Here is a 22,796-nt window from a genome sequence, read left to right on the forward strand (position 1 = left end):
CTGAGCACCTTTAGTGTTTTCTTAGCCCAGTTTTTTGCATTTAATTCCCTGGAAAGGAGGGGTGCTGTAAGCCCAGAGTATTTTTAGGGTGCACAAGTGAGGAGACTCAATTCCACAACAGATCTAAGGCACCATCAGTTCAGATGCATGAGTGCTTGCTGCTGGCTGGAGGCACGGGGTTAGCTCTGTGTACACAATTATCTGTCTTCTGACCCTGTAGATTAACCTCCTGTGTCATCACAGTCAGACAGTGACGGGCCACCGTCCCCTCTCAGTAGCTGCACAAAGGGTCGGGCATTCGCTGCAGACTCTGGTCATTTTTCCCTGCAACAAAACCTGTCACCTAAAATGTAAACCTTGGACCTGCCTTCCTCCGCACGTGGCAGAGCTCAGGCTGCGGGACTCGGGCAGCGCTGCCCTGCACGAGCAACGGCCGGAGGGCTCAGCCCCACACCCAGCCCAGAGGAAAGCCCAGCTCCCAGAACGCACAGCCTGTGACCCAGGCGCAGGTTTTAGCTGTCGGTGAGATTCACAAGGCGAGTTGGGTCTGAGGGAAAGCAATGAAACGGCTCGACTGAACCCTCCGTGTCCAGCCCGTGCCCTGCCTGAGGCCAGGGGACCGTCCCGGGGCTCCAGCGCAGCAAGAGGCAAGGCCGGGGTTTCTCGAGCAACACCCGCTGCTCTCTTCCTGCCTGTAGCACTCGCAGTAAGCACCGCGCCGGCCGTGTGAAGCCGTGTCTCCCCTCTCTCCCCTGCACGCCCCAGCGCAGGGCACGCAGCAGCGTCCCCAGGGCTTCACATGGCCTGCGCGGTGCCACCGTGGGGGACGACGGGAGAAGGGATGCTCTGTGTTGGCTCTCAGAGCTCAGCACTAGGAATCAGGAACTGAAGAACAAACCCAAACGTACCCTCCCCCAGCTCATCTGAGACCAGCAAGGAACAATAAATAGGAAGAGTCCCGAGTTCTTCTTTTTCTGGGCACTTTTTGGACTAGAACCGCACTTCAGAGCGGTTGGGTGCTTCCAGGGGCCCGTCAAATGACAGCTCTGCGTCAAATGCTCTGCCTGCAGCTCTCACCTTCCCGTGATCTGTGCAGAGGCTGCTGAGCCCAGAGGCGTTCTGCTCCAGGTCAGCCGCCCGTGACTGTGAGCCAGGAGCTCAGGAGACAGGGCAGGCTGTTCTGACCCCGCAGACAGGTCCTGCCGAAGTTCGTGGGATGGTGCGGCAAGCTGGGAAGGTCAGGTAGTCTTTGGAGGTCAGGGGAAAATGCTCTAGCAGTGAACAGCAAGAATGACTCCTGTTCCGGCTGCACAAGTGTGATCAGAGAGAAGGGGGAAATTATGGAGAGAGAGAGGGAAAAAAAGGTGGTTTTGAAACAGGAAGGAGACTTTACATTGAGAAACCACAAAAGGGAACATACCTCCAGGGCTTTCATGGCTGGCTGGCTTTTTCCCAAATCCAGCCTCTGTACTATACTGGGATAATGTCTTATATGCAGTTTGGGAGAGCAAAAAAGTAAATAAACCTAGCAAAAGTGCAATTTGCTCTCATCTGACCGTGTCAGGCTGGTACGGGAACTCCATAAGAACGGCAGTGCATCCATAGGAGACAGGGACTGTGGGCAGTTCCTAGGTGAATATCATCCTTTGGGCATCGCGCCAGTTCAGGGCTTGGTCTTCAGGTGCACCTCACACTGCAAGGAAACCCGAAGCCTTAGAGCAGCAGCTTCATCCTTCTGCTCTCCAGGCACCAACCGGGGTTCCCCATCTTGTCGTGTCCCCACACACACGGTTTCATCAGGGATACCGTCCCATTGCGTAGATCTTCAGCTTTGTCCTCCCATAATGAGTAAAACAGTGGCAATTGCCACGGCTTTCTGGAGTGGATTTTCTTACTCTGCTTGAAGTGATTAGACAAGAATCGTTAAACCTAGCACAGCATCCTCCAGGTCACTCTGAGGTGCTCCTCAGGTGAGAAGAGCTTCAGGCCCGCTGTTTCCGTTTGCCTGTTGGGGCATTTGCCGGACATGCCCCCAGAGCTGAGTGCCGTGCTTTGAGGGCACCCAGAGCTGGAACAAACTTCAGTTGGGTCCACACCATCTTCCAGCCCGACACACGGGCCTTATTTTCCATTCATGTCTGCTTGCCTTTGCCTTCCACGGATTTGTCCGTTCTCCTGTCCCCGCTAGACTGCACAGAGTGTTTCATAGTTGGTGTTTTCTGTGCGTGATGGTGTTACCTGACCACGGGCAAGTCCCTCCTTAATCGTCCTCTGCGATGCACCAGGCCAGCTGAGCCGGCTGTGCAGGTCAGACCAGGGTTCGACCTGCGCTGCCGGGATCTGCTGTGGTGGGTCATGGCTCTCCCGACGGCAGCACACTCAAGCTGCTTCCAGCGCTCACCCCAGCCGCAGAGCCTGCCTGGTGCTGCGTAGGCAGCGTGGCTGTAGCAGCTCAGCCCAGCAGCAGCTTTGGAGTTACCGCCCCGTGCCATGGCCTGCAGGAAGTCATGGCTTAAAAGAATTTCTATCTTACTCCAGTTTTTAAATTAATTGTCTCCAGCTGTACTGTAAAGCATTCTCCCACTTAGAGCTCCTGTGCTCACGGAGCTTCTGGCCACATCACTGCACTCATGTCCTGCAGTCCTAAGTGTGATCCGCAAACTTGGCTGGTCCCACATCACCTGGGGTTTATTAAAAGCTTGCACTGTGAAATGAGGGTCTCTTGCTGAACACCCGAATAGCAGCACAGAGCTGCCCTGATTCAGACTGTTGGTTGCTACGTGTTCACTTTCTGCTTAAGCAGTAGGAATCAGCTTTCCCACCTCTTTGTCATCCCCAGAGTTCAAGGAAGATGCTGAATCTGTGCTAGTTCTAGGACTTCTTCCCTTGTCTGCTCTTGCAGTAAGCAGAAGGAAGTCAGATCCCAAGCAGACTGAGGCAATCTAGAAGAACTTCACTTCTTAGATGTAGGAACTCAAACTTTTTCTGCATGGTACCATGGTGTGACACGGACGCAGGAGACACTGGCTCTAGCTGGTCCCCAGTGCAGAGGCGCGTCAGCAGCACACGTGCCTTCAGGGAGGGAGGTTTGTCCTCTGTAGACTGTTTCATTGCCCTGAGCATCCTCTGCTTCCTCACTGTTGGCAGGTGTGCACTCGTCTGGGGACGGAGGTCTTGGTGTGCTGCCCGCACGGTGGCTGAGCACGCCAGCAGTGCGGGAGGGATGCTTTGGGCTCCTTTGCGTTCCCCTCTCCAGACAGAAAATTACAAGTGGATTGTTTGTGGGTTTGTCATCTTATCAGTGGTTAGACACCGCGATGAGACTTATGCTGAATGCAGTCCTCTGACAGTGAGGACACTTGGCTGGAGGGAGCTGTGCTTGTTCCTCGCTCGACGCTCCTCACTCAGGCGGCTCTTGGGCAGGCAAGCTTGTGCTCTCCTGCCAGCTGCCCCTGTCCCGGGAGCAAAGGCGGCAATCCTTGTCCCAGGCTGCGGTTCAGGAGCCGGGCGTCGGAGGCATAGGAGCAGGATTCAGTCTGGACGTGTTTTACAGAGAAAAAATACCAGAAATGAAGAATAGAAGTAGCTTGTCAGTGTTTGCTGTGGAAAAAGGTTAATAGCAGGCAGTCAGGTATTTTGTAGTAGGGTCCTATTTCATTTAATAGATTTATTAATTGAATGAAAACCATCATGATTAATGAGAGTTCATGATTTGCAGAAAACATGAAGTTTTGGGGGACATTGAACTTAGAGAAGACAGAGAAGAACTAGAGGGAAACTAGCCAAGCCAAATGAGTGACCTGCGTGAGAGCAGAGGAAGTTCAGTGTTAATAAATGTAAAGGGATGGGCAGCTGAGGGCAAAAGCTAAATTCTGCAGGCTGACCAGCACAGTCCCCATGAGTTGTGGCTGTCGATGCTGGCAGTGGTGCTGATGCCTCCAGCGTCCTCTGCACCGTACGGTGTGAGGAGTGAGAGCCGATACTGAAATGGTGGGGGCTGGCAGGGAAGGTCGGGCATGGATGGTGCTGCAGGATTATGTTGCTGTTTTCTTGCTGCATGTGCACCAGAGAAGGTTGAGGACGCTGGCTGAAAGGTCCGGAGGAAGGTCCTTGGGAAGGTCTATCAGCTCAAGCACTCTCTGCATAAAGCCTCGCAGAAGGCTCTGCCACTGGGCAGCTTCAGCAAAAAGGAACGGCCCATCATAATAGGCTTACACAAATCCGTGCTTTCTCATCGGGGCGTTTGCTGTTGGCTGATGGCAGATCTGCACTGGTGCCCCACAGTCTGATTTCACAGGCTCACGGAATGGCTGAGGTTGGAAGGGACCTCTGAAGATCATCTGGTCCTGCCCCCTACTCAGCAGGGCCACCTAGAGCAGCGTGCCCAGGACATTGGTCGCCTCCAAGGACAGGGACCCACTGCCTCTCTGGGCCTATGCCTGTGCTCGGTCACCCTCGTCGTGAACAAGGGATTTTGTATGTTCAGATGGAATTTCCTGTATTTTGGTTGTGCCCATTGCCTCTTGTCCTCTCATGGGCACCAAAGAGTCTGGCTCCATCTCCTTTACTCCCCCATCAGGTATTTATATGAGCTGATGAGGTCCCCTTGAACTGTCTTCTCCAGGCTGAGCAGTCCCAGCCCTCTCAGTTTCTGCTCCTGTGTCAGATGCTCCAATACCTTAATCATCCTAGTGACCCTTCAATGGGCTCTATCCAGTATGTCCCTGTCTCTCTTGTACTGGGGACCCCAGTACTGGACATAGTGCTCCAGGTGTGCTCCATCGGCGCTGGGCAGAGAGGAGAGATCGCCTTGACCTGCTGACAATGCTGTCCCTAATGCAGCCCAGAGCACCGACAGCGTTTTTACTGCCGGGACACATTGCTGCCTCCTGTTCAACTTGGTGTCTATCAGTCAGCACCTCCCAGTCCTTCTCTGCAGAGCTGCTTTCCAGCTGGTCAGCCCCCAGCGTATCCTGGTGGGTGGGCTTCTTCCACCTTCTCAGGTGCAGGACTTTGCGTTTCCCTTTGTTGAACTTCATGAATTGCTTTTGGCCCATTCCTCCAGCCAGTCGGGGACGCCCTGAGGGGCAGCCCACCCGTTTGGAGTATCAGCCACTCCTCCATTTTGTGTCATCTGCTCACTTGCTGAGGATACCCTCTCATCCAGGTAGTTAATGAAGACATTATTAAGAGGTATTGGCGCCAATACCAACTGGGGGGGTTGTATACACCGCAAGTCCAGCCTCCAGCTGGACTGGGGATGCTGAGCTTCCTCCTCGCTGATGGCCAAGGGAGCTGAGCCCCAGCACAGCGAGGTGCAGCTGCTTTGCTGGAGAACCAGTGCGAGGTGACGCTCCTGCAGAGCCCCCTCAGCCTCCTCCTGCCCTGGTGCTGCGTGGCTCGCCTTCCCACCGCACCGCAAGTCCAGCCTCCAGCTGGACTTCACGCTGCTGACCACAGCCTGTAGAGCCTGGCAGCTCAACCCATTCCCAATCTACCTCACCTTCCACTTGTGCATACTTCACCAGTTTGTCAGTGAGGATGTTACGGGAGATGCTTTCTAAAGCCTTGCTGAAGTCAAGATCCATGGCTCGTCCCTCAGCCACCAACCTGGTCATTTGGTCTTAGAAGGCTGCCAGGTTGGTCACGTGTGATTTCCCCTTTGTAAAGCTGTGCTGTCTACTCCAAATTGCTTTTTTGTCCTCCCTATATTTGGAAATGGTTTCCAAACCGTTGCTCCATCATCTTCCCAGGGATTGATGTGAGGCTGGCTGGCCTGTTGTTCCCCAGATCCTCCTCCCTGAGGAGTTCCTGTGGTGTTACAGCGACTGCTTTGCTGAGCACCCGGACAGTGGCTGCAAGCCAAGACAGGCATCAAGAGTGGGCTGCCACTTGCCAAATATTAGGCTTAGATGAAGCATGTTGGTTGCCATAACAACTCGATAGAAGGAAAAAAAATGGATTGCCTTCTGGATGCTGAGCTTCCTCCTCGCTGATGGCCAAGGTAGCTGAGCCCCAGCACAGCGAGGTGCAGTTGCTTTGCTGGAGAGCCAGTGCGAGGTGACGCTCCTGCAGAGCCCCCTCAGCCTCCTCCTGCCCTGGTGCTGCATGGCTCGCCTTCCCACCGCACCGCAGCCTGTCTGAAACACGTTCCTGCCTGGTTTCCCAGGGGCCAAGTTAACAGGTTATCCACCTGATCTCTTTCGGTATTCTTACTGGCCACCTTCCCGAAAGGACCAGACCTGCCAAAGGAGCCGTCCTTCTCAGAAAAGGGGCATAGAGGTGCCCAGCTTGTGAGTTCTCCCCAAAATGCCTGCCTTTCCACTTGAAATGTCATCTGGGCAGAACCTGAAGATTTGGGAAGTTTATCTGGGATTCCTAGGCAGGTGGCATGCTAATCTGAACTGCTGCACCCTGCTGCCGCGGAGCTGTTTCATGCGTGGGGGTACAGGTTGATTGTACTGTGCTCGTGCAGTACATTGGCTGCTTTCGGAAAGCATCAGCTTTACTGCTCTTGCACAATGCAGTTGCTGGGCCCCTTCATAAAGTCTCTGACCCCTGTGAAAGCTCTTTCAGGAAACATTAGACCAGTTGCGTGTGTTCAGCTGTCTGTGCATTGTAAGTCGACTGTGTGCCAAGAATACAAGAGCAGTGCCAAGGTAGCTGCTCTTTGCAGGCCATGATCCATAGGACCAAGCTTCCTGATTTGTAGGACTTCATGCTTAGGTTCATAGAATCACAGGATGGTTTGGGCTGAAGGGACCTTTCAAGGCCATCTCATCCAACCCCTTGCCAAGGGCAGAGACATCTTCAACCAGACCAGGTTGACCAGACCCCCATCCAACCTGGCCTTGAATGTTTCCAAGAGTGGGGAATCTACCACCTCTCTGGACAACCTGTGCCAGTGCCTCACCACTCTCAGCATAGAAAATTTCTTCCTTTTATCTAGTCTGAACCTACCCCATAAGCACTGCCCATAGGATCTGCATTTATTTCTACTCAGGAGACTCCACACAGAATGTAGTGGCCCTTAGAGTTACAAAATTTAACAGTTCTCTTCTGGTTTGCTCATTCTTGTATTCATCTGAAGAGAAACTCTTCCAGTACTTGAGCATCATCAGCCCTCCAGATGCTGGTGGAGTTACTGTGCTGCCTTCGGGAGGGCCAGCACGTTGGGTACAGATAACCCCACTGGTTTGCATCAGTTTCGCAGGTGTTCTCTCTTGGCATTCCTTGGGTTTTCTGCTGTGAGAGAAGAACTTGGAAGTGCCGCATTTATCTTCCCTAATGAAAGTGCTGGCTGCACTAGGAGAGTCCTAAGAAAGCAGGAAATTAGATCGCCTTCAGTAAAAAAAACCTTGTTCTCAGTAATTCTTCAGAGAAGCCTCACACGCTGCCGGGCACCCTTTGCCCCGTGGGCTTTCTTTATGGGGACAAGCTTATCCTCTCTTCGGATTCTTTTGCTGAGAGCCAGGAACAAATGTCTTGCCAAAATTCCATAGTTAAGGAAGAGCAGTGGGTTGGCAGACGATCCCTGAGAGCAGCTCATCAATCTCCCAGCGCGGCAGCTCTGCCTGCCGCCGGTGCCGTGCACGCCGCGGAGCAGGGTGACTGCGGTGCTGCCCCTCGTCCTGGGGCTGGGAGGGCTCTGGGGAGGGAAGGGCTTTCCTGGCGCCTTCGTGGCGAGGCTCTGCTTGGCTCTCTGCTCAGTGGGGCTTCCCCAGCCTTCTGTGGAGAAGCGTATTTCCTTCGAGGTTTTGAAACAGGCCAGCACCCCTTCACCAGCCGTCCACCAAAAGAGAACTCCTCTGAGCGGAGTCTGTGGGCCACCAGCAACCCCCCTTCTGGCAGGGCCGGGAAGTGCCGCTCCCCCTGCACACCGTTCTCACGTACAGAGTGGCGTGTGAGACCGTCCGGCTCGTGCCAGTCAGTCTGTGTCCTCTTTGGCGGTTGTGTTACTTCCATGGCGACATGCAGCACAAACGCTTCTGATTTTTGGTTTGGGGGCCATCCAGACTTTCTTTCCTTTCTGTACTCCTCCCCTTTGCCCTCCCTTTTCAGGGACAGTTCTCATGAGACAGTTCTAGAAGACAAAATCCTTTTGAAATGGGAACTGTAGAGGTGTCGCGTCATCTGTGCATCACCGTTCTAGGCAGGAAGCCTCAAAGTGCCCGTCTGCATTTCACACAAAGAGGGAGAGGATGAGTCTCCAACCCTGGCCCTAAAGCGCAGCCTGGCCGTGGTCACAGCGTCGAGCTCTGCGTCGGAGCCTTCAGGCACACCAAGCACCGATGGAGCATCACAAGAGCAGTCTCGTGCCCCACTCATCAGTTAGCGGAGGTTGTTCATCACGGGAGGCGAGTCCTTCGTGCGGTTCTAATGAAAAGCAATGGAGATGCTTTTGAAGGCCGGTGTGGAAACACCTGGAACGCGAGCAGCAACACGAAGGACTTGCTGAGCAAAAGCGAAGTATCTCTCTTTGGAGTGGTTAGAACTGTGCTCCCTCTGTTGCTGAAGTCTGTCCTCGTCTTTGTTACTCTTGAAGAAATTTGGGCTGAGATGCAGAGTTCAAAGGAGGAATCCTCATCCATTAGTGACTCATTCAAGAAGTCTGCTTTTTAATACCTTCAGTAAAAGTATTCCCAGAAGGCTTAATTAGCTGTCCTGCAAATGCATAATCCCTCTTTCTTTGGTTAGAACTTTCCTTTTCATCAAGCTGGTGTTTCTTTGCTGGCGAGGCCACTTCCCGTGAGACCTGTTCTCCCTCGTTGCTGATTCCAGGCAGTTCCACGCATGTGCTGTGGTGCACGGATCAGGCCTTGGCTTCTCCATCTCAACAGCCTGGTTTTTCTGGCTGCAGTGAGGAAGCGATCCAGGGAACCGATCTATTGGTGCCGCTGGTGCTGACAAACTGCCACCACTGAGCTCTGCGGGACAGGCTGGGAGCTGCCAGAACCCAGGTTTCACGTGTTCAGCAGGTGGAGGGAGCCCCACAATGGGGATCAGAGCTGCCACGTCCCAACTCACCAAGAAACCTGTGGCCACCAGCAACCCCACCATCTCTGGGCTGCTGGTCTTCCAGCACCCAGCTGGAGCACCACAGAAATGGAAAGTGAAGCATTTCATTTTTCTTGTTAAGCTCCTCAGTTACCTTGACTTGGTGTTGCCTCAAGGAGAAGTGGACAATGCCGTAGAGCACATGAAACCTGACAAAGCCAAAGTCCTCGATAGCAGCATCCTAAAACTAGCAGCAGTTGGCCTCAGCCTGGCTGCAGCTGGCCGGTACACATCTCTGTCAGCGTGCGTTCCTCTGGCAAAATGCGTGATACGCCAACACGAACCTGCGATGAAGAAGAGCAGCGATGCAGGAAAAAACTTCCTAAAAAAAACCTCCCTAAGCAGCTGTCGTCACTGCGCAGGACGTACAAGTCCTTGGGAGGGATACTGTGCTGCGGTGCCACTCGTGAACGGTCCCATCCAGAAGAACTTCCCTGTTCGGAGCAGAGTGAAGTGCCCGCGACCAAGTAGTTGGACTGATGGCCCATAGTGAAGTCAGCTTCCAGAGCTGGGTAGGACATCGGAGACTGGTGGGCTGTCTGCAGCGCGGCGCGAGGTTGGCAGAGCAGAGCAGAGCAGCGCTGCTCAAGATATTGAGGGCCAGCAGCGTATCGCCAACAGTGCGCTGCACTGACCCAGACGGTGCTCTGCAGAGAACAGACCTACAGATTACATCTGCTGAGCACCCTGCCCAGAAAGGTCTGCCGTGGCACCGCTGTCTCCTCACTGCAGGGACCTGCCAGCCGTGGAACCTTCATCACGCAGCTGATTTCTCACGTGTGGCTCCAGCATCCCCGCTCCCCGAGAGCAGGAGCAGCCAACTTCCCAGGCCCTGTCCAACAGCCACCCAGCAAAAAAGCAACTGCTGAGAGCCAGGGAGGCCTTGCAGCACAGCCGCCACGTGATGCGGCTCTCTGGGACCTGCGTCTCCACCGCTGGCAAGGCCTGCGCTGCCGGACGGCCATCGTGTGCCGTCGCTTCGGTGAGGCGCGCGCCTGCCCAAGGCTGCCACAGGTCTGGCCCTGCTGCCTCCGCGTCTCCCGGGCACTGCCTGGGGGGCGGGCTGCCCGCAACACCTCTCCACGCCCCCGGCGTCCCAGCACCTTAGCAGTTAGTTGTTAATCCCTTGTCAACAGGCAGGTGGGAACTAACCTACGTGTTGCGACAGCAGCGCTGAGGTTGGTGTTGTCTGGGCTATACCTGCACGCCAGTCTTACCCCGTCTCCTGGCAGAGGGGCCGCAGGAATACCGGGACACACCTGGACTGTAAGGGCTTGATTTACCCATCTGTGGAGCTTTCCAAATCCTCTGGAGCAATGCCCCATGTTCACAAACCCTTTTTATTTGCAGCCTAAACTCAAAAATGGTCAGGACAAATGAGAAGAAAAGAAAAGAAAAAAGAAAAAAGGAAAAAAGAAAAGAAGAGAAAAGAAATATTGTGGCACTTGTGGGGCAAGTCTCTGCTGTCTGAGCTCACATAGGAAATGCCTCCGTGGCCCAGGAGTTCTCCCTCCCAGCAGACCACAGCAGAGGAAGCCCTCAGCACCCCTTGCACCCCAGAAACCGAAGGACTGCCCAGCATGAAGCAGTGCAGAAGATGTCTGGGGTCGTGAGCACCTAGCACATCGCTGCCCTCTGAAATCCTCGGTGCAGCAGCCGTCATTCATCCTGTAGCAAGATTCATTCACGTTTGGGCAGCAATTTTGATTTGTTTTCCCAACCATAGGGAAGAGGAATCTTCAAACAATAACTGTACGGCTGATCGCATGCCTTGAAGGTGGGGCCACGGCTTCGCCCCCATGCGTTGCTCACGCTGTGCCTGAAGCACGTCCTCGTTCAGCAGTACCACCCAAAACACCTGGTGGGCTCCCAGGCTCCTCTGAACAGAGCTATTGGTTTGAGAACCAGGCGTCCTCTTTTACTTTCCAGCGAGCATGTGTTGGTGGCCTGGAGTCCTCAGTACCCTCTGAAGTCTCTCTCCTCCTTTCACAGACACTGACAGCAATTGCCACCTCTGTCCCACCTTGGGCAGGTTAAACCAGCCTTTGGCACACCAGCTGCGGTGTCTGCAGCCGTTCTTCTTCACATTCATCTTTCCTGAACACGAGTGACCAGGACTCTGCTCAGAATTTCAAATGAGAGCGTAGCGGTGACCTATGGCGACACAAATGCATCCTTATGTCTGAGAAATACGCACCTTAGATCTTGCAGGGTTTCTTCTCCTCTTCATGGCCGCACTACATCAGTGCCTCCCGGTCACCCCCCCGGGGTCTGTCAGAAGACCCAGAACTTTCTCTCCATCACTCCTGCTCGAGAGCAGAGATCCCTTGCCTGCCCTCTGAGCAGGACGCCGTGTCTTGGACTGTCACTTTTCGTTCTGTTTCTTGTACCGCAGCTCTCAAGGTCATTCAGCTCTTCCTCTTCTGTACTGACGGAGCTTCCCAAATGTGATTCACCGTCATGCTGCTTGATAGCCCGCTTGCCTTCCGTGCCAAGGCGGCAGGAAAATAAAAATAAGAGGAAATGTGCCTAAGCCCACGGACTCTGAGCAGGCCTTCACATTCGTGTTAAGCTAATCTTCTCGGAGCCATCTCTCTAAGAAATCGTTAGTGCTTATTAACCTCCCCGAAGTGTGCGTCTGCGTGGAGTGCGTGTGAGTGGCAGCGGGTGTGTGCCAGTAGCTGTAGCCCTTGGACTCCTTTTGCCAGCAACCGCTTTGCAGAGTGTCCGTCGGCTGCCGGAGGGACCCGAGATGGGAGGGCAGGGCTTGGCGGGGCCAAGAAGCAGAGGCAATGGGCTGCGCCGGGCTGCACGCGGGGCACCGTGCAGCACCAGGACTGCTGCTTTGTTAACGGACCTCACATCCGGGGCAGGGAGCCGCAGGTCTGTTGCATTTCATCGGTTAGTTTGGAGGACAAGCAAGCCACGTTGCTGACCCAAGTGAGTGGTCAGGGACTATTTAGCAAAGCAATAACCCACCAGGCCCCGGCAATGCCGTGCCTCCTGGCCCAGGGCTGCGCAGCCCTGCAGCCGTAGGCCCCTCCTCCCTTCCCTCCCCACTCCCGTCGGGCAGGGCTGCAGCACTTGTGCTGCTGGAGCATCCAGGCCCCGAGCTGCCGCGGGACGTGGGCCCCTGTTGAGAATCATCCTCGGAGCTGGGACACCGCCAGCCTCAACCGGAGGCTACCACGGAGCAGCAGCCAGAGCCCCGGGGCGGGCTCAGCATGCCACGTTCGCTTTCGCCGCCAGGACGGAGAGCCTGCATGGGAGCCCCGGGTCCCTCCTGGTCGGAGCTCCCTGCAGTCAGCAGCAGGTGCTTATGGCTGGAGAACCCAAAGCAGGGCACGAACAGAGCCGGGCCCAGCAGCGTGCCTTCCCAAGGCCGCCTGGGCTGAGGCACTCACTCATTGTGCTCGAAGGACTCATCCTCCATGATCTTGCCCCGCCAGGTTTTGGATCCATTTCTTTTCAGACACCCAGAGCCCTTGTTTATGGAGGGGAGACAATAAGGCAAGGGGCGATGGCAGAAGGAAGGCACGCTTGCAGCATGGTTTGTCCCCCGTCAGAGGCTCTCGCGGGCGAGCAGGCACAGGCGTGGCACCGAGCACAGGGTAGGGCCGAGTGCTGCAGGAGGGGCTGCCCCCTGCCCAGCTCCATGGCCTGTGCCCACCACGGCACAGGGTGCAGGCCCGGGAGGTAGACGTGGCATAGTGCAAGGGGAAGAGCAGACCAGACCCCTCTGGGCTGCCTCAGCCCACACAAGCGAGCTGCCCGCCGCTGGGTGACGAGCAGACCCTGCTGCCTCCATGCTTGGGGTCCTTGGGGTGGTGTGACGGTCCTGCCGTCCCCACACCGCTCTCTGGGGAGATGCTGGGAGGTTCCCTCTTGTCCCGGGAAGGGGCTCTGTCCCAACTGGCCGATGTGCTTGGGAGCACTGGTTCGCTCCGGGTCCGTGGTGGGACCCGAGAGCATGCCGGTGGTAGTGAGATGGGGGTCCCCGGTGGGAGGTGGGGCCGGTGGGCTTCGGTGCAGCTCTGCCGCAGCTTCTTGCTGACCAGCCGAGGCAGGGGTCCTCGCTGATCAGGACGAGGTGCAGGGTCTTCAGCTGCACCAAGTCTTTGCACACCCAGCGAGCTGCAGGACTACGTTCCTCCCTGGTCGATCTCGGTGGGCTTCAGAGCCGTGGTAGGGCAGGTCTGGCCAGGAACCGGAGCTACTGGAGATACTTGCTCGAACCTCTTCCACCTCCTCTGGAACAGTCCTGGCAGGGCTTGCAAGAAAGTCTTGGCTGAAGTGCTCCGAGCCGTGTCCCCCGAGCGCTGCAGAGTCCCCCCTGTCTCAGGCTGGCCCAGCCCTCCAGCGGCCCCCCCCCGTGTATATTGTGTGTGTGCTCCTGTGTCTGGGGACCTCCGCCTCACCCCTGCCCTCTGCTCTCTCTCCTCTCTCTCTCGCTGTACCGTTCTTTCTGCAGACTTTTCAGTAGTTTAGGAGAACTCAGCACCATTTCCCAGCGGAGCTCCGGGACCACCTACACAGTCCGACCTGGCAGTCGCTACCCTGTAACCCGACGTACCCCCAGCCCCGTGAAGCCGGCTCTGGATCGGACAGAGCCCCTCAGCACCGTCCGGCCCTACGGTCTGACCCCTCCCACCATCCTCAAATCTTCCAGCCTCTCCATCCCACACGAGCCCAAGGAGGTGCGCTTTGTGGTGAGGAGCGTGAGCGCCCGGAGCCGCTCCCCGTCCCCGTCCCCCTCTCCAGGGCCGCCCCTGCACACCCTCCACCCGCCTCGGCCCTTCATGCAGAAACCCCTCCACCTGTGGAACAAGTATGACGTCGGGGACTGGCTGGAAAGCATCAATTTGGTGGAGCACCGAGACAAGTTTGAGGACCATGAAATAGAGGGCACGCACCTGCCCGCCCTCACCAAGGAGGACTTTGTGGAGTTGGGGGTGACCCGTGTCGGGCACCGGATGAACATTGAGCGGGCACTCAAGCAGCTGGTAGACAGCTGACCGTCCCAGGCAGCGCTGGCCTCTTCCAGAGCCACCACGGGGGGGGGGGGTGGGGGGTGTTTCTACTAGACTAATAAAACCCACTTTGATTCTCTTTCTATTCTGAGCACTGCACTGAAGGGCGCGGAGCCAAGGGGCTCCCGCCCGCTCCCACATCGCCCCGGCGTGCCACGCACATGCAGACCCCCGCTCGGCCCCGCCAGCCCCGCGACGCCTTCGGGACAAGGAATGTTGCATGAAATACATCCTCGTTTCTGTTCCTCCCAGAGAGTCTGGCCTGTATATCGCTTGATGTGCTCTTCCCCAGGGGCGTCGCTGGTGGCCGGAGGGGCCGAGGTGCCACGTGCTGCCGAGCCCGGGCTCCCCGTGGGCGAAGGGCAACACCTGGCCGGGGCGGGGAGCAGGGCAGGGCCAGGGGTGCAGGGAGGAGCCCAGCCCTGGCTAGGGAGAGGGCTTCCGCTGTAGGCTCAGGTCTGGCAGTCAGGGAGACGCCGGTTAGAGCACGGCAGGGAGGTGAGTGGGCCGGGCGCGTGCCGCCAGGCCGTGTCTTGGGCAGGTCAGGGCAGCCCGCGGCATGGAGACCCCGAGCTGCTCCAAGCCGGCAGGCGTGGTGGGAGCACGGCAGGGCAGGGGCAGCTGCAGGAGGCAGGCAGGGCCAGCACTGGTGCCGGCACTCGGCCCACGTTGGGAAGAGCAGGCAGGAGGCACCTCGGCCACGGCGGTGGCCCCGGCCCCGTGCAGGCTGTCCCTGCCGGGGTCAGAGGCGGCCGGCCGAGCCAGGTCGTCCCACCGGTGCTTGAAAGGGAAGGGCTCCAGCGCACAGAGGTCTCCGTGGAAGGGCAGTCCCAGCACGGTGGCCGGGTGGACGCCTGCGGTGATGCCCAGACCTGCTCCCTCCCACGCAGAGCCGCCCCGGGGAGCAGCCAGCCTTGCCGTGCAAGCCAGAAGAGCGATTCCCGTGTGAGAGACTAGCCCTGGACTCTGTGCTGCTGCTCTGCCTGTCGCCCTCGGGTGCCCTGGTGAGAGAGGGACTGAAACCGCATGGATAGAAGCATGTTTGGGGATGTCGGAGGGAGGCTGGTGGGGAATCCAGCAGAAAACGCTTTGCCAACGTTCAATGAGGGGGAGGGAGGGGGGAGGGAGATGTTTTATTTCCTCTTGGTTTGGGGTCTTGTTTCCAAGGGGGACACGTTGATGGATAATATATAATCTCCGTGCATTTATATAGAGAGCAGCTGATGATCTACAAGAGATGATATTGAACTACAGGATTCCCACTCCGTCCTAGTCATCCTTATTTTGCATCTTTTTAATCAGCTATATATTTGAAAAGAGAGAACAAATATCTATATATCTATATCTATAGCTATAGCCACCTGATTTTGTTATAATTTTACTAAATCTATATATCTCTAGACTTGTTGAGATGCTGACGAGGCGGTGCCTGCACCCCTCCCCTGGGATGCCCATGGCTCATGGGAGTTTTTAGCGACTGACTGAATGAATGTTAAAGTCTTTTTAAAAAAAAAAAACAAAAAAAAATCCCAACAGCTCCTTTCAGACACTCTGGATTTTAAAGATTTAGAAACACAAAACAAAAAACTTGGTTTTTGGGACACACCGAGTCTTCCACCCCACCAGGCAGAGACACACGGAGCTGGCGCTTCCACCTCCCCACAGAACCCGGCGCCTCTGGCAGGCACGGGCCCCGCGCCACCAGGTCCCTCTCCCGCCTCCGCTCCTGGGGAGCAATCACCACCATCGCACCCAGAGCTCACACCGCGCCGCCGCTGGCACGGCCCCGCGCAGGTACTGCCGGCCCGGCTGCGAGGGTCCCCATGGGGCTGCTCCTCCGGAGCGGTCGTCGGGAGCGGGAAGAGGCCGGCGTGTGGGTCCGGCGGCCGGGCTGGCTCCCGCCGCACCGCTGGAGAGCCGGGGGCTGGTGGTGCCTGCTCGGGGGTGGCCAGGGCTCGGCCGCCAGCTCGGGAGGGGATGGCTTGGTGACCGGTGTTCCCAAAAAGCTGAGTCCCCCACGAAGGCATTAACTTTTCTGGTGCTAGAGGGAAGGACAAGGAGGTTCCTTCTGACCCTCACACATCTCCGAACCTTTACAACCTTCAGCCAGGGAAAAGGCCGGGGCAGGGGCGGCAGCCCCTCCTGCGCACCAGGCGCTTCTGGGAGGGTCTGGACCTGTGCCGGCACACCAGGCCCTCCTGGGACAGATCCTGACCTGTGCTGGCACACCAGGCCCTCCCGAGATGGATCCTGACCTGTGCCGGCACACCAGGCCCTCCCGGGATGGATCCTGACCTGTGCCGGCACACCAGGCCCTCCCAGGATGGATCCTGACCTGTGCCGGCACACCAGGCCCTCCCAGGATGGATCCTGACCTGTGCTGGCACACCAGGTCCTCCCGGGATGGATCCTGACCTGTGCTGGCACACCAGGCTCTCCCGGGATGGATCCTAATGCACTGTGGTGCCATCTCCTTTTCCCTGAGCTCTTGCTGGGCGCCTGCCCAAGCGGCTCCATCCAGAGCTCTCCAGAGCCACTGGGCCCTGGGGGGCCATGGCCTCTCCCCCTCCCCAGGCGCCATCCCACTGCTCCCTGCTGGGGCAGGCACCCGGGGACGGCGAGAGGGGCTTCGAGCCGGACTGGCGAGCAAACAGCCTGTGGTCCGCGCCCCAGGGTACCCCAGGCCTCCTGCCCCATGACCTGGTGAGCCAAGAGGCATCCAAATCGCGATAGCAGCCATTGCGTCTGCCTGAACCCACCACCTGCTTTACCAGGTGTGCCATCGCACCCCATGGCCCCCCGGCCCCGTCCGTGCCAACGCCACCGTTGTCCTGCGTGACCTGGAGCGGGACGCCGCAGACCAGGTCCTGCCCCTTCCACTTCCCTGCCCCGCAGTCGCAGCCAGCCCATTGGCCCTCCGCCGCCATGCACCCACCCCTCCGTTCACCCCGCTGGCCCCCCCACGTGCCCTCCCGCCTACCTGGCACCCTCACCCTTGAATTTCCCCCACCGGCCCCTGCACACCTCGCCTGTGGCCAGCAGCATGCGCAGATGCACGTGCCCACTGATCGCCCCGCACCCGGCTCCCCTCACCCTCCATTGCCCGGTCTTCAGCTCCTTCGCCCGTGCTGGCATTGCCTGGCACCCTTCGGTCGCAAGGGCTCGCTGGCATCGTCCTGCATGGGTGGGGACGGTCCCGCTCCAGAGACGTCCTGTGACACCAGCGCGGTTGCACTGCACCTGCCAGCATGGCCGCTGCTGCTCTTGCGTCCCCTGGCCCCGCGCTCGCTCCCTCCAGAGCTCCCCCAGCTCTGGCCGTCCCCTCACCTGGCCCCTCCGTCACCTCCTGCACTCTTTGCAGTGCCCGCACCCCCGGCACTGTTCATAGACACCTGCCCATGAACCGGACTCGCTGCTTCTCTCCCATGGCCAGAGCTGTTCTCACCCCTGCAACTGGAGCTCGTCTCTCTGGGCTGATGCTGCTTCTCCAGCTCCATGCCTGGAGAAGCAGCACCAGCACATCCTGGGATGCAGATGAGCACCCAGCTCCTCTGCATCCCTGCAGGAATGCCGCATGCGGGGTCTGCCACAGCACAGCCCCCCGAGGAGGCTCCGCTGTACGCACGGGCCTGGACACGTCCCCAGGTCGGTGTCACGCAGCCTTTCCCAAGCTGCGGAGCATCAGGATTTCCTAGGAACTCGCTTGGCTGTCTGTTCCTCGTGCTGCTTTTACGAGGCCGCTCTGGAGCCTCCCGCTGATGTGGAAACGCTCATGTGCAGCCACGGCGTGCCACGGGGGACTTGTGCCTGCTGGCTGGCTTTGGCCCCTGCCGCTGCCTGCTTGCAGAGCCCCCGGCCATCCCCACTCAGCTCCATCCCCTGGGGATGGGTCCTGCTGCGGGGCCACAGTGGGCACGGGTGACCCCGCAGAGCAGCATCCACCAGAGCATGCTGGGGGTCCGCACACTGCAGCTTGGCCAAGCCTCTGCACCGCTGATGGCTCGTCCCTGGCTGCACAGCCCCCCGCCCCTCTTGGTGCTGCCAGCGCCCCGCAGCCCCTCCGCACGCCCCAGCCCTGCCCGCTCTTGCCCACCCCTGCCTGCCAGCCCTGCCTGCCCGGCCAGCTTGTCCCGCTGCCACCCGTCACTTCTTCCCCTGCTGTGCTTCATTCCCATGGCGCCGCTGGCTCCTTCCCCGCTTTGCCCGCAGGTAACGCAGACCCCGGCAGCCCTCAGAGACGCCGGCGGTACTCGGAGACCCCGGGGGTCCTCATGCCCCAGCGCAGCCCTGTAGCCCGTGGCCGGCAGAGCTGCCCCGGCGGGCGCTGCTGGTGTGACAATGTGTTCGCCTGAGTGCAGGCTGCTCGGCGGGTTCACGCCGGGCAAACCCGGGGTCTCTGCCCCTTCTGCAGCTGTTTCTGGGGCGACCAAGAGAGACCCGCCTGCACCCGCCTCTTGCCGCAAGAGGCCAGAAGTCTGCAGAGCGCAACTTTTCTGCAGAAAGTTCGGTCTGGGACCAGGAAAGCTGAACGCCTTCTTGCCATTTCTGAGGAGCCCTCCTTCTCCCCACCCCGATTCCCCCCCACTGCCCTGATCCTCTTGGGAGGGCTGGAAATGGTGGATGCACCGCTCTGCCCTGGCGGAGCCGGCGGCAGTGCCGCCCTGCTGTGCATCCCAGCTTCCGCCACGAAGCAGCTGCAGCCGTACCTGTGTTGGCAAACACTGCGTGATCCCTGCTGCGGGATGGCGGCCACGGCCGCCGCTCCCAGGGACACCACGGCTCGTCCCAGTCAGGCGTAACACAAAAGAAGGCGACTTCCAACCACACTGCCGCGCCATTGCCCCCGTGCCAGGGGCTGCCCGGGTCTGCCGCAAACCTGCTCCCCCAGCAGCGACACCTCCATCCTCCTCATCGCCCTCCCACCCTGCGCTGTGCCCTCCCTGTCCCCCCACACCCGCCACGGACGCATGCACGTGGCAGAGCCAGACGAGCGTGGGCTCGGGGCTTTGCAGACAGCATTGTCCCTGGGCAGCACCAGGGTCACCGGTGAACGTGCTTCGCTTCGGGATGGCACCTGGGGCAGCGCGGGTCGTTTCGTGCGGGGTGCCGAGGCCCCTTCACCTGCCCTGCGTGTTCCTCCCCAGCCGCAGACAGCCCGCTCCCACCCTCTGCACAGCCTGCGCTTCGCGGTACCACCGGCTCCCGGGGCAGCCACGTCCCGCACGGCCCCGGTGCCCGCAGCGCCTAGCCAGGGTCAGGGCGCTCGCCCCAGCGGCACGGTGCCCGGTGGTGCCCTCGCCGGGGATGCCGGGTTGCCCGACGGCCGAGGGCCGAGGTCTTGTCCCGTGGCCATTCCCACCCTCCCGGCAGAACCAAACCCCCCCGCTAACGCAGCTGCTGCTACTTTACATTTATTTTCCCAGCTGAAGCAAAGAGGATTTTCCCCCGGTGTAGATAGCGCTTTCCTGACTCTGTATCTATTCTGGCTGCATTGGCACCTCCACTCCAAACATCTCCAGACCCAGTGAGACATTTCATTTTGAAAAGCCATCCAGGAGAAGGCAGAGCGGTAGCGGGCGAGGAACTGACCCCACGAGCCTGTGGCGCGGCCGGCAGCGAGCGCCGCACCCCTCGGCCGCGCCGTCCCGGCAGCACCGGGACTGGCCGCGCGCGGCGGTTACTGTGATTCTCATGGCTTCTCAATGACTTGGGTTATCTTCTGTAAAAAGGGATACACTTTTTTTTTGCTTTGAAGGGGTTTTTTTTTTAAAAGTTGTTGGTATTTTTCCTTTGTCCAGACTAACGTCATCAGTCCCTGTTCTCCATCAGCTCCTGTCTGTAATTCTGACTGTAAAAGAAGAGAAAACAAAACCCAAAGCACTTTGTTCTGGTGGTGAAGAGCTTCCCCAGCCAAAACCATTTCCAAACAGCGACAAAGTGCGGCGTGGTTTTCTTTCTGTCCGCCCGTGGGCAGCCCTCACTGCCGCATGCATGTGTCACCCGCCGAGACACCCCCGCACGCCCCCGGGCGCGCGCTCACACCCACTGCATGTGCATATACCGGCTCCCGCCCTCGTACGCACGCGTGCGACCACACGCGCACGCGCGCGGCTCCAACATCCACACTCTTGTTTCTTACCCAGACGGACTCACCTGTGGGTTTTTGTTCTGTTTTTAATTTTACAGGGTCAGTTTGACTTCACCCTTATTTTGTATGGATTTTCGGAGGAGATTTCTCCTTCTCCAGAGTCATGGAGGTGTGGCCATTCGCCTCCCGCCCTTGACGTTGTGATACACATACCCCACAGAGATCTATGTTTCTTATATTATATTATTATTATTATTAATTATTATTATTATTATGTAATAAATTTATAAGAAAGCTCTGCTTTGTTCTGTGGTGTCTCTCAGCTCCAGCAGCCCCAGACTGGGGCAGCCCTCCGGGGTCCCTCCGCCCCTTCCATGGGGGATGCACTGGCACCCCCGGCCGTGGGCAGGCATGGGCAGGTGTGGGCAGCCTGCCTTCCTGCCCGCTGGGGCTCCTGCGCTGCCCCAGGCCTGAGCCGGCAGCAGGGACGGGGACGGGGGGAGTGGGGCTGGGCAGGGGCGACGTCCCGCTGCACGCGGGGTGGGGCGGGGGGATGCCAGGGCCGCTTGCTGCTCCCCAGGGCTGCTGGTCTGTGCAGGGTGGTGCGGGACGGACCTGCACCGTCACCCCGTGCCCCAGAGCTCCCTGGCTGGCGGGGGGCAGCTGCCTGGGGCTGGTGCCCCGCTGCAGGGAGCCGGGCTCTCCCGGAGCTGCCGTGCCCGGCTTGGCTTTGCCCTGGAGCTACCACAGCACTGCGGGCACCCTCCTGCTCCCAGTCCTGCGGTGACCTGCGCAACCAACATCCCCCCACTCCCCGTGCTGGCCTGTCCCTTGCGCTGCCCCAGCCCTGACGCCTGGGGCTCACCCCGCGGGACCGGGTGCGAGCGGGAGCCCCGGAGGGACGGACGTGCTCAGGGCAGGGGCTGGCCGCAGTGCACGGAGCCCACGGCCGCAGGGCTGGCAAGCGGCCCTGTGAAGCCAGCCATGGTGGTCTGTGGGGGAGTGTGCCAGCAGCCACAGCCCCGCAGGCTCCTGCCCGTCCCACCCCACTCGTGGGGCCCCACCACTCCTGGGGACTGTGGCCACCCCACCCCGACGCCTCTGCCCGGGTCTCTCCCCAGCACCAAGCCCTCCGCCGTGCCCAGCCCCAGGGCGTCCGGCTGAGCTGTGTCTAGACCCCCCCCCCGTTCCTGGGACAGGTGGGCTGCGGAGGGGCTGGGAGCACTCCCCGTCCCTGAGGCTCATGCGGGACTTACCCAGGCAAAAGGGTCACCCCGAGCTGTGCTGCTGCAGGGCTGGGGCCGTGCCAGCTCTCAGGAGCGGTGATGCCGGTGCAGGCCCCGTGGCACCTCGTGCTGAGCGCTGGGTGTCCTTGGGGACACTCGTTCCCACCTCCTCCGCGGCACTGTCTCTTGCAGCTGCTCCTGCAGCAGCACCGGAGCCGCGGGCGGGATGAGCCAGGACCCCGCAGAGCTGCCCGTCGGTGCCCATCTCTGCCCACGCTGCCCTGTGTCTGGCTGCCTGCCCCGCGGGCAGCGGCTCTGTGTGGGGACGGCCCTGGCTCCCGCCAGCCTCTGAGCAGGGTGCCAGGGACTGCACCAGGGCCGCCCGCGCCAGACAGACCCAGCCGCCCGGCCGCAGTCCCACCGGGGCCCTGCGAGAGCCACCAGCACCAAGTGCTGCTTCTCCCCAGCCCGGGGCACGGTGCCACCGTCCCCAGCAGGAGCGGGGCCCGGCAGGGTGGGCAGCCCGGTGGTGGGGGCAGAGGCACGGGGCAGTTCCAGCAGCTCCCGGGTCCCGGCCAGGAGGTAATGGGGGTCCTGGGTGCTGGGTGCCAAGAGTTGAGGGGGGCGGACACACACGAGGTGTCTGCAGCTGCCGGCAAACCTGGACATGGCGGTTGCCTTGGGTGAAAACCAGCAGCTGAGGGAGAAAGAGCGGAGGGGAAGAGGGCAGGAGAGGCGTGCGGGGTCCTGGGGTCCCCCCAGCTGAGCACCCCTGCCCTGGGCAGCCTCTCCAGCACACGGGGAATCACAGTCACCCCGGTTCTCCCCAGAACCGTCACTCCTCCACTGGCACATGCTCGAGCTGCTCAGCAGTGGTCTGGGTTTGGTCGCGTTATTGGCACTGATTGGAATATGCTTAATTAGATGCAAATGTTGCATAACGATTGGCTGCCACGCCTGGCACACGTCTGTTACCTGGCGAGATTCACGGGCGATGAAGTGACGTTTGTTCACCCGGGGACCCGCTGGCGGCAACAGCCGAGGGGCTGTGGGACGGGGGCTGCGGGCGGGGGGCGGAGGAGAAGGGGCCGATCCCGGCGCGGGGGGCTGCGCCGCGAGGGCGAGAGCCCAGCCAAGACGCTGCCGCAGCAGCCTCCGGGGATGTGCCAGGCCTGGGCCAACGGCACGGGCCCAGCGGTAGTGCCAGGAGGGGGCATGGCACCGCTCAGCCCCAGGGCCGCGGCACAGCCCAGGCTGGGGTCGCACCCCCCCGCGAGAGAGCGCTCCAGGCACGCAGCCCGTGGAGCCGGGCACCGAGGACGGGGCTCTGGGGCCGGGGGGGGTCAGGGCTTCACAGCAGCCGTCACGGTCACCTCTGCAGCCAACACGGGGGGG

At 59.5% G+C, this 22,796-nt stretch overlaps 1 protein-coding gene across 3 annotated transcripts in view; it reads left to right on the forward strand.

Annotated features, from left to right (window-relative positions):
• Positions 1-20,414, forward strand: part of SHANK3 (SH3 and multiple ankyrin repeat domains 3) — a 382,463-nt gene extending 362,049 nt beyond the window's left edge. For all 3 annotated transcript variants that reach the window (XM_075742957.1, XM_075742888.1, XM_075742921.1), the window contains one exon: positions 13,529-20,414. In XM_075742957.1, coding sequence (XP_075599072.1) covers positions 13,529-14,072 — 544 coding nt within the window. In that variant the 3' untranslated portion in view covers positions 14,073-20,414. The remainder of the gene's footprint in view (positions 1-13,528) is intronic.
• Positions 20,415-22,796: the final 2,382 nt, after the last annotated feature.

This window comes from Balearica regulorum, chromosome 1 (assembly GCF_011004875.1).
Source record: "Balearica regulorum gibbericeps isolate bBalReg1 chromosome 1, bBalReg1.pri, whole genome shotgun sequence".
NCBI classification, from domain to species: Eukaryota; Metazoa; Chordata; class Aves; order Gruiformes; family Gruidae; genus Balearica; species Balearica regulorum.